Raw genomic sequence first — 11,121 nt, 5'->3', positions numbered from 1 at the left:
GAATTTAAGACATCTTGAGGCTACAAGTTATGAGCCAAAAGAAGATACTAAAGTTTGTGCGAGTTTGCAAACAAAACAGTTGCTGAAAGCATTTTTGGCATTAATAATTTGCACTTTTAAAAAAGGTTTCTCCCCTTTTGACTGTGATCTAGGTGGACCAGTGACCAATAGCTCAGTTTATGAATATTCAGGAATCAGTTAAAGTGTTTTCTTTAGCTGCTGATTAGGTAGTATTGTTTAAGGTTGAAGCAGACAATCTAGATGCTTTAACTAAACAGTGTACAGTAATGTAAGGCCAGATGTACCTCAATGGGGAAAACTAATTCTAGTTCCCTGAGATCATAGACTTGGAAGGGACGAAGACTGCACAGGTTTTATCCTAGTTTTCTGTTTCTGACAGGGATGCAGTTAACACTCAGTATATCAAACACTTCTCCTGCTTTATTATCCATTTATTATCTTAACTGTGAAATAGACAGTACTGTTCTTCAGCAGGTAAAGCAGCTTTTTAGCTGTTGAGAACTTCTGCCATAAAGGCCTTGTTTTCTCCATTAAATACTCAAACTGGAGAACACTGTATGTCTACATGACTTGTACCAACATATTTAGGGTATTGCATGAGTTACAACAAGCACACAAATTACTTAAACTATTAAAAAAAAAAAAAATTAAAAAAAATTGACTCAACCTTTTATCTTTAAGTGCACTTAATTAAATGGATGTCTTTGTTTTAGGATGATGATTAAACACATGATGCTGCAGGTTTCAGGTTGGATATTTCAAGAGCTGTGCATTTTTCTAGGAAAGCAGAACTTTTACTTTACTCTCTCTTAAAGCACTGTGAAATGAAAGGTGCCAATTTTATTCTCCATTTTTGGCAAGCAATTTCTCAATTTATACAAGCTTCTGACTCCATAAAAACACGTTTAAATTATTTGGTAAAAAATGCTATCCATAATATCTGTATTTATCATCATTACTCCTGATACAAGACATCCCTTGCCACATAGGATAACTATTAATAACCATGTAAACAAGACATTTATATAAATACATGCCACATAACTGGTTGCTAGACTAAGCTTAAGCATTCTTCTTAGTCTCTAAGACCACTGCACTTGATAAGTAAACAATGATTCTTAAGAGCTGGACACAGAAGTCAGTTTCTTGGTCCATTGTAATTCCAAAAAAAGCTTATGAAGTAAGCACGTAAGAGTTGCCAGGATCAATAATCTTTAGATGTTCAGAGCCCTTTGTCTCCCTTCCCCTCCTATCCATTAACAATTCTCTGTACTTTCTTCAGATTCAACTTTCACTCCAAATTTATTACCATGGAAATAAAAAATAATTATTTTGTTTTTAAGATGCCTGCTAGTAACACAGATGGGCTTTCTATTGGAAAATTAAGCACATGCCTCACTAGAACTTCCCACATGTTGGCTCCTAAGTGCTACAATCCCAACTTCTTTTTATTGTTTGTACAACCAGCATGAGCCTGGTCACAAAGTAGTTATTACAAAAAAAAAAAAAAAGTCGAACACAGGATCCATTGTGCAAACATTTAAACCAATGGAATAATTTCTTTTACAAATGTGTTTCTCTTGTATAAGAATAATTTTGTACAGAAAATAGCTCTTTATGCACTTTACAGAAATGCTAACATTTAGATTTTCTATTCATGGACAGTGTCTGAATGCAATTTAAGATTTCAGCTATGCTTAATAGTTACCAAATGTCAATAAAGCAGCAGTACATCATTGTACATCACTGTACATCACATCCTTAAACTGCTTGACCTAGCAAGTATTGAGGACAGTGAAAACATTCCTAGAACCATGTTTGTTTACAAACATTCAAGTATCCTTAAACAGCGATTAAATACCTCCTGAAAGTAACACTGTAACTTATGTGTCAAGAAATACGAAATTAAACCTCAACAAGGCAGCATTACTTGCTCTTAGATTATCCTGCTGGCTAATACTTTAAGAACCAAATTGAAAAGAAAGTTCAGTATTGAGCTGGTTTACAGTTAATGTGACCTTCAAAATGAGATAGCAGAAGGTATTCTAGTAGATGTTATGCAGCATTAATACAACATTGTATATGAATTAAAAATACTTTCATTTTCTTAACAAAAGACCACGAAAGGTAGAGAAAAATTTAAAAATAAAAAGTAAATTTGTGAAGGATGAGAAGAAACTGAAAAGTGTACATTTATATATAAATGTGTAAGGGTATGCTAGCAAGTACATATATTAAAAATACTCAATTTCTTTGGAGATATTATTAAAGTCCACACAGTATCAGAGGGACCTCAAACACAAACCACCTTCATCTTCTACAATTGCTGTTTCAAGCACCATACTTGTATGAATATTTGAAATTAGCAAAAAGGAAATGTCTTCTTTATATACAACTTCACACAGTCATCATCTTTTCTTTCTAGGTATGTCATAGATTAAAGTAGAAGACGTAAGCAAACAAGTTTTATACAACTCAATTAAAAAAAAAAGGAATTTGGGTTGTATTTGATTGTATTAAGTATTCACATTTAGCTTAAGAGTTTGCCAGCTGTGGCCTATGGAAATATTTTGATGCTTCCATCATTCGAGATTCATATACGTACCTACTTTTAGTCAAGCGTGGCTACCATTCTGAGATTAGCCAGCCTCTTAACACATGGAGTTTGCAAACAAATTCAACTGGACACTTCAGCTCACAAATACCTCAGCACAAAGGTTGACATGATTAATAAATCACATTATACTGGGTCACATTCCCATTCTGTTAGATGGAGAAACAAGCCCCCTTCAAAACCTTATTCCAGTGATTTTGCAAATTCTGCATAGTCAATGTATCCATCATTGTTCTTATCATCATCTCTTAAGACGTCATCTATTAGACTAATTAGCTCCTCTTCTTTCATTGCCTGGGTATTCTCACCACCTTCCTACAACAACAAAAAAACAAGACAACAGTTAAGCCATCTTTCTCATGCAGGGCACATTTGACAGATTACTGACAACTGGTTTTTGTTAAGCAGCTCATGTTTGATGTTTAATGTGGCACTAGGTGTTATGTAATTATTTATTTCAATATAAGCAAATTTTACCAGATGCAAGCTATTAAGTCTACATTCTCTGCCTTTCAAAACAATATACATTAAGTTATATTCTGAATTGTAATTTTTGAAAGGTCAGTGTGAGATATTGTGTCAGCATTATCTTTCCAAAGCAATTATATCTCCATTTGTCCTTAAATGTTCATAGGCAGGATAAAAATGTGTTTAGGAAAAGATAAAGGCACGCTATGACTGGTTCTTGTCACACTATGTACAGAGGTCTCCTGCACTTTGCATACTCACAGCACTGACATTTTGGAATTGAAAACAGCAGTCTCAGGACCTGCAGCAGCATCACCACATGCTACTTCGATAACCTTGTTTTAGCTTAATTCCAATTTGGATAATTTCCCTTTCTCCTCTTCCCATTTCTGCCAATTGAAGAATCCTCTCTATCAGATCACTTCCACTCTTCATTCACACTGAAGTTTAAACTACAGCGAAGTCTTCTTGAAAACTGTGATGTGATGAAGCCAGGACTTTTATAAGTCAAACCAAATGGGAGACAGTCTCAGACCAAACTGTTGTACTGTAACTGCCCTGAAGGTGTATTGTAGATGCTCTACATCGAACTGCTTTTCAGAACTTTTTCTAAGCACACAAACTATTACAATATTCATCTACCTCTTTGTGGACATGTGATATAGCAGTAGCAAGCTCTAACCCATCTAGCAAATTATTGCCATCGTAATCATGCATTTTGAAGTAATGCAGCTGCAGCTCTTGTGGAGACATCTCAGACTCCGGTTTTTCAATAACTCCTTCTAAATGTTCCATGATGTGGCTATGCAAAAAAGAAAAAAAAAACAACCATGACAAAACACAGTGTTAACAGTTAATTATTAATTCTTGATTTACGTAAAATTTAGTCTTAGATCAAGCAGCCAAGTACATGGATACCACGTATCTCTAAAGCACCCTGCACGCTGCCCACAGCTGAAAGGTATTTTATAATGAAATGAGGAGGGTACAAAGGTTGTTTGCTACGGGTGCTAGATAGCTGTCCCTTTTTCTTCTGGCCTACTTAACAGATTATAGGAAAGTGAAGCAGTGCCCTGAATCTCCTTCTGGCTGCCTTCCAAAGCCCAGTAACGTGAGGAAGATCGCTCCCAGTCAAACGTGAAGCAGGGAATGTCATTGCTGCCAAGTCTCTTTTATGTATGAAGAAGCAAGGAAGAATAAAACTCTCCCCTACCTCTTTAAAACACAGCTTTGTTTATGTTACGCTGATCTAGGTAGCCAAGATGCCTGTAAGGAATGATTCATGCTGTGAACGGGGCTAAAGGTCCAGTACGACCTTTCCATATACCTCACATCCCTACTAAACTTACTGAGCGAATGCCTCATCTCTGACTCCACCCGTTCATACAGCACCGCGAGGACAGAGGGTGCCCCAGGCTGCGGCCCAGCTCACGTAACCCGACTTCAGAGACGAGCAAAGCACGGAGAAGTTCGTACTGGCAGAGCACCTACTCTTTATCCTGCACCAAGTTCTTATCGAGGCGGCCGTGTGAGGACAGACTCTCCGCCGCGGGCTCCTCGGCCGGGACAGGGCCGAGCCATGCGGCCACCAGGCAGAACAGCAGGGGGCTCCTAAAGCTCATGGGGGCCATCGTGGTCTCCTGGAAAAAAGAACACACGCACACATACACTCCCTTAGACCAAAACGGGACGAAAACAGCCCGGCCGAACTCCAGAACGCAGCCCTGCCCGCGGTAACGGGGCCAAAGTTCGCGCTCAGCACCGCGGCGCATCGATCCGGACACTGCGAAGCCAGCACAGCCGTTGTTTACACTTATCCCCCGCCCTCCCCGGCACCCACAGAAGGGGGCCATGACAGCGGCCCTACGCCCGGCCCTGCCCGTCGACGCGGCTACACCGCGACCCGGCCGCGCTACGCACCCGCCGGCGGATAGCGGCCACCGCGCCGTGCCCAGCAGGTGGAGCCTCCCCGCGCCGGGCCCACCACCATCACACCGCCCCTCTGCTACTGCGCAGGCGCGCGCCGCCCATCGGCGGCACCGGACGTCACCGCCGCTGGAATTCCACGTGGAGCGTTCGCTGACGGCCAGGTAGAGCGGGCGGGGCGAGGGCGGGGCTTACAGTGAGGGGCGTGGTTCGCGCGATTGAGGCGGGCCCTGCTTGGCGGCCCTTAGCTCGCCCGGCAGCGCCAGGGGAAGCGTACTTACTGTTCCCGCCCCGCCCCGCCCCGCCGTGTCTGGGCGGCTTCGTGCAGGCCGGGGGCTGCCGCCGGACACGGCGGGCGCGCGCGCGCTAAGATGGCAGCTAAGGGCCCGCTGTCTCACGTGAAGCTGGAGGGGGAGATTGAGCGGTGCCGGGCGGAGGGGCACTGGGGGCAGCTCCGGCTCCTGGTGCAGCAGCAGCTGCTGCCGCCGGCGCGCACCCGGCGGAAAGTGGCGGCGGGGGGCACGGAGGAAACGGGTAAGCTTCTGTGCTCAGCGGGTCGGAGCCCTGCTGCGGCGGGGCTCGGGGGCGAGCGGGGCGCTCCGTGCGCGGGTCACTGTGCTCGGCTCGGCGGAGCGCTGTGCTGAAGCCCCCCGGCTCAGGGCTCCGAACCGGCCGTCTTCTGAGGATCCCGTCTGGGCTGAAGCGCGGGCTGCGCCTCGCCTGTCCGTGGGAGAACCGCTGAGGAGCGAGGCTGTGGCGCGTGGAGCTGGGACTTTGGCTTGTTCCCTTAAGCATAACAGCGGTTTGGTTGCTCTGAAAGCATTACCTGTTGGTTTGCAGCCGTGTCACTCTAGCGCGAGAATGAACTGTGCTGTCAAAGCTATAGGATCCTATCGGGGAGAGATCTTCAAGTTAAAAGGAAGTGTCATAAGGTTTCCAGTAGCTCGAAGTTAGTGCAACTTCTCTTCCCCCTTCCCCCCCCCCCCCATTATTCCTTACTGTCTCTAGGGGTTATTACTATTTCTGTCTCTTGAAGGTGGTGTATTCTTTAACGCTATTTAATTGCTAATTTAACACTATTTATATTATAAAAATAGCATTCTTGAGTGATCAGCTCTTAAGTGATGTTTCTTGTTGGTTGATGTGTGCTTTCAGAGGACTATGGGAGTATGCTGCTTGCAGAAGCTTTGCTGGAAGAATGCTTGAAGGAAAACTTTGCCAAACTGAAGGACTCTGTTCCACTGACAGAGAGGAATGAGCCAAAACTGAGTGAGGCTAAGCAGCATCTGACCAATGTCTTAATCAGAGGAAAACTGCGAGTAAGTGGGCTCTGTCACTGTGATTCCTGTTAATCTGATACTTTTCTTATGCACTGGTTAGCCTGATAGGAAGGACATTGCCTTATCATGTCCCTCTGTGTACCATGCTGTATTTGTAGGCATTACTGATGTACTGGTAATTCAGTGCCCCTTTGCAGTGTCTTTGTTTGGATGGAGTGCATCCAAACAGATGATGTGCTGCAAATATATACTGTTTATTTTTTATGAGAAAGAGGTAGAGCTCTCTGCAGTGTTGGGGCATGGCCCCAGAACAATGTTGCTGGGTTAGCCTGTCTGCTGGACCTCTTGCTGCTCGTGGGCTGAGGGAACTGTGTGCAGCTCCTGATGGATGTGAGACCTGCTGTGAGCAGCTGCTGGGTGTCTGAGTTTGTAGTGCAGGTCCAGTATTACAGCCTGTCATTTCTCTCAGCCTCTGCTAGAGAAGTTAGGTGAAATTGTGCCTCAGGTTTATTTCATGGTCTGGGTACATGGTTTGTAGCTGCACATAAGCTAAGCTGCAGAGCTTTAGGAAAGTTTCAAGATCAACAATTGCTGGCATCCTTGGAGACACAGTTATTTTTACAACTTTAAGAAGTCTATGAATTACAACAGTCTGAAGTTCTAGACTTGTATTACTTTTAGTCCTGAAACTTATGGGCTAGTTATCCTTGAAGTGTGTGTTATACTTGGATTGCTTGCTGTGGCACACATGCTTAGTGTTTTTTTTTTTTTTTTCCCAGGGGTGCTCCTTGTTAACTTCTTGGAAGTCAGTATATTTAAAAAATATATGGTTAGGGAAGGAAGCATAATGCATCCAGCTTTATAGTTCAACCCCAGTAACGGATGGAACCACTGAATTTTCTCAGGTCTTAGTGTTAGGTTTGGCTTCAGGAATTGCAATTACTGTTTCTTTCTTGGAGATGACTTAGCTACTGATGTAAGATTTGGCCTGTATTGATTGAGTGTGTCGAGAAAAGGAGGGCAAAGAGTTAGGAATCACTTCATGCTTTCTGAAGCCCAAGAAGGGTCTGAACATGAGTATTTTACTGAGATTTTTTTTTTTTTCTTCATCAGTTTGTATGGATGTTTTCAATCGTTAGGAAACCAGTCAAATCTTAAAAATGGTAGACATGCCTTCTTTTTTTCTACCTTGAGAAAGTTTGGGAGCTTTCCTGCTCTTTAGTTAAAGGTATGGAGGAGAGGATAGTAGCTGACTAAACACTTTCTCCATAGTTTCAATGCGGGGGATTTATGTGTATGTGGCTAGTTTTGACACTGGTAAGCTTTTGTGTTAGCAGAGGCTGGTGAATGAATAGAATAGGGTCAGCTACTTCAGAGTAGGTCCTTAACATCTGTGGTTTGCTTCTCTCACAAGCTTATCCCAAAAATCACTAGATGCTTAAATCCTTCTTACTCCGACCTGTGTAGTTGGCAAGGTTAAGAATAAAGCATTCTTAATTTTGCGCAGTTTGTTCTTGAGTACCTCATTTGTGCTGTCTGTTATTTACCGTGTATTCACTCTTTCCCCCACCTCCTTTTCAGCCTAAATACATGACCGAAACGATGCTGATCCTTGGAAAGCTTCATTATGTAGAGGGATCCTACAGAGATGCCATCAGCATGTATGCAAAAGCAGGAATTGATGACCTCTCAACAAAAGATGAACCTTTGTACATGCTGCGTCTGGTGGCTGAAGCCTTTGTTATTAAAGGTAAAGGATCACGTGTGTATATTTGAAGTATGCTGTTGAGGTTGAAGTTACATTTCCAAGATTGGAACAGAATTAGGGCAGTGCTGTACCTTTAGAAAATCCTACTGGCTGTGGTCTGTGTAGCTTAATTTTAAAGGCATTATGGAGTCTTAGTCCATGGTTTTTAAAACTGGCTGACTTGCAAAGAAAAGCTTGACATTGGAAATAGTGTGGTAACTGTTGGCTGTGAATCAGCAACACACCTATGCTATGTGTTTTTGGGAAAATCTAAATCAACCATTCAGCTTAATTGGGGCCTGTGTTTTCTCTTACTCAAGTTCATCCACTTGTAAATGTTAATGATTTCTGTGAAATAAACGAGGACATTGTAACCAAGTGTTAAACTCTGGACTAATGCAATATGTGCTTTCAAATCAGGGTAGTATGTTTTTGCAATGTATATCACACGGAATCAGGCCTGCTGTACAAACAGGAGTCTCCTTCCCTTTTTATTCTATGAATGTTGCACTGAGAGATTTTAATCAAAACTGCCTCTGTTGATAGTGAAAGTGTGTTTCAGTTTTGAGTGGGTGAAAGGAAGGCTCTAGTTGGATATTGATTTGGGAGGGGGAAGATCAGTAGCCTTCTCCTTCATTTGCTTTCAGTTTCTTTATAAATGTTGCTCAAGTACTGCTACCTATCTACTGCTTTCTACTCTTTTCAGCATGTCCACCAGCTAATTAGGTGAATGAGAACTCTGTGATGATCAGATACCTTCAACTGGTATGTAAAAGAGTGATGCCAAATCAACCCAACGTGCTGTTTGACTGGGCTGCTAGTATTGCTGATGATAATTGGGTGTTCTGTGAACTCACACATTCTCCTTTTTTTTTTTTTTTCTTTTTTTTTCTTTTTTTTTTTAAAAAAAAAAAAAAAAAAGCTGTTTTTGCTGCCTTGCTTGCTTTGGTTATGTTTGCTGTGGCACTGGTTGAATCTGCTTTGTTAATGAGCTTTTGTGGAGTAGGACTAATTTACCTGTAACTTATACTAATGCTTGCATGGTATAGAAGAGTGAGTGACTACTAGTCCATTTATTGTAGGGTTTTTTGTTTGTTTTTTGAGACTGACTAGTGGTACGCTCTGGGAATTGGATAAGGTCCTTGGTGAGATGAGAGTATAACAAGGTATGCGTGAATGCTGACAAAATGACATGGCTCCTGGAAGACTTCTGTGGTAGATGATGGCCACACTGCCTTATGAAGATGCAGGAGGTGGAGTTGTTTAGCTCAGAGGATCAGGCTTTAATTTTTTTTTTTTCAACAGGTTAGTGTGGAATACAAATATCTTTTTTGCACGTGTTTGTTTATAAACCGTAAGGCGCTCCCAGTATTGCAAAGTTACCTCTTTGCAGTCCTGTTTCACAGCATATATCCTCTATAATGATTACTTTCAGATTAGCCTGGATATCGGGGTATATAGTAAGTCACTTGATATCCTACCAGAGCTTTTGACCAAAAAGTCCAGCAGAATGGAGCTTGCCCAGCTAACTTTGAAGGAAGTGCTCACCCCTGGGATCATGGTTTCAGTATTCTGTGTGATCAACACACCAGTTTTACAGAAACAGGTGTTAGAAACTTGCACAGGAAACTGTGACAACAGAAGTGTGGATTTAAATTTTGTTTTCAAAATGTGTGTGCCCAAGCTACAGCTGCAGGATCAGTAGCAGAACATGAATTTGAATTACTTAAAATTTACTTAAATGTTAGTGTAAGGACTTCTTCCTTTTTTTTTTTTTTTTCATTTGGTGTCTGTGTAGAAGTTCTGTTGATCCATAATGCCTTTGGTTGAATTACTGTTAGCTTATACAAGCGGGAACCTTCTATAAGGTCACTCTTGAGAATCACTGATAACATTTCTGCAGGGATCATTAATGCAACAATCGAAAAAAGCCAGAACCCTATCTTTATTTTCTCTTTATTTCAGGAACTTAAATTTCCTGCTTAATTTTTCATTCTGATCTTTTGTAATGGGAGGAAGGGGCCAGAATACCCATGTTCACCCAGTAACACACCTGAGCTTGTTACCACTTAATGTAAACATGAAGCCATCTTGTTTTTTTGTGTAGGTAGTGCTGTTCTCAAGGATAGTGCAGGAAGGATCACAAGAAAAATAGCCAAATCAGAGCCATTCATACGTAACCATTTTAATGTTGGAGACAAACTAAAACACAGTGAGAAAGAGGATCTGTGCAAATCCAGGATGGGGTAGAAATAAAACATGAGACAGTGAAACTGAGGTTGCTTTCTTAGGGCACCTTTTGAATTCCACAATATTGAAGGCTGGATGCTGAGCTAAATCTGAGTGACCTCTGAAGAATGGTAGCAGGTGGTTGTTTGATGGTATGGTAAGAAGAGATACAAATTTGCTGCCCTACTAATTGACCTGTAGAAGTTGAAGAGCAGGAAAAGTTTCCTTGCTTGCCTTGCTCTGTTGGCTTCCACGCAAATGGAGTTCACGCATGAACTCCTGAAATTGTTTATGATTACTAGGGTTTGAGTTACCAACAAATTGCAGGATAAATGTCGGAAGTTAAGATTCTTTCAGTATCTAAGCTGATGGCTTCTGCTGCTTCTGTTCTCAAATCCCTGCATTGATGGGAGAGGAGTAGCACATGATAGTCCTGTGGGCACTGAGTGGAGCACTAACAACAGTTTGATTCTTAGCAATGACTTAACCTCTGTTATGAGTTAATGGGTGGTTGTGTGTCTCTCTCCTTCTTCCTCCTCTTCTGTGAGGTTAATTCCACCTTAAAACCTCTACTTGGTTTACAGTATGGCAGGTAATTGCTGATGCAAGCAGTTGTGAGAAACCATATTGAGTAATAAAACTTGCTTGTGTATTGCTTCTTATTCTTTTGGGATGCACTGTGGTTTTGTTACTTGTGTTGCCCATTTGAGATATGCAGACAGAACTACAGAACTGCACATGTAAATGTAAGTCCATTGGCTTGCTTTCCCTCTGGCAGCACTTGCTGCAGAAACTACAGTGATCCCCATCTGCTCCCAGTGGATAGATCTCTCTAC

General features: G+C 42.0%; 2 protein-coding genes across 8 annotated transcripts in view; one reads left to right on the top strand and one right to left on the bottom strand.

Annotated features, from left to right (window-relative positions):
- Positions 1-841: 841 nt before the first annotated feature.
- Positions 842-5,152, bottom strand: MCFD2 (multiple coagulation factor deficiency 2, ER cargo receptor complex subunit). Of its 2 annotated transcripts, XM_052688409.1 has the most exons (4): positions 5,024-5,152; positions 4,595-4,743; positions 3,746-3,905; positions 842-2,950 (listed from the first exon to the last, which is right to left on the bottom strand). In XM_052688409.1, exons 2-4 carry the CDS (start codon positions 4,732-4,734, stop codon positions 2,819-2,821), a joined length of 432 nt encoding a protein of 143 aa, XP_052544369.1. In that variant the 5' UTR covers positions 4,735-4,743; positions 5,024-5,152; the 3' UTR covers positions 842-2,818. The 2 variants fall into 2 exon arrangements, with proteins under 2 accessions (XP_052544369.1, XP_052543537.1); XM_052687577.1 differs by lacking the exon at positions 5,024-5,152 and having other exon boundaries at positions 4,595-4,890.
- The window catches only part of TTC7A (tetratricopeptide repeat domain 7A), a 161,067-nt gene continuing 155,072 nt past the window's right edge, over positions 5,127-11,121 (top strand). For 2 of the 6 annotated variants that reach the window (XM_052682452.1, XM_052681689.1), the window contains exons 1-3: positions 5,322-5,563; positions 6,185-6,348; positions 7,891-8,059. In XM_052682452.1, coding sequence (XP_052538412.1) covers positions 5,401-5,563; positions 6,185-6,348; positions 7,891-8,059 — 496 coding nt within the window. In that variant the 5' untranslated portion in view covers positions 5,322-5,400. Of the gene's footprint in view, positions 5,194-5,318; positions 5,564-6,184; positions 6,349-7,890; positions 8,060-8,763; positions 8,822-11,121 lie in introns of those variants that run through there. The other 4 variants (XM_052684050.1, XM_052684795.1, XM_052683214.1 and 1 more) reach the window with 4 other exon arrangements.

This window comes from Tympanuchus pallidicinctus, unplaced genomic scaffold (genome assembly GCF_026119805.1).
Source record: "Tympanuchus pallidicinctus isolate F22 unplaced genomic scaffold, pur_lepc_1.0 scaffold1, whole genome shotgun sequence".
Taxonomy (NCBI): Eukaryota; Metazoa; Chordata; class Aves; order Galliformes; family Phasianidae; genus Tympanuchus; species Tympanuchus pallidicinctus.
This window is presented reverse-complemented; position numbering and strand designations above follow the sequence as displayed.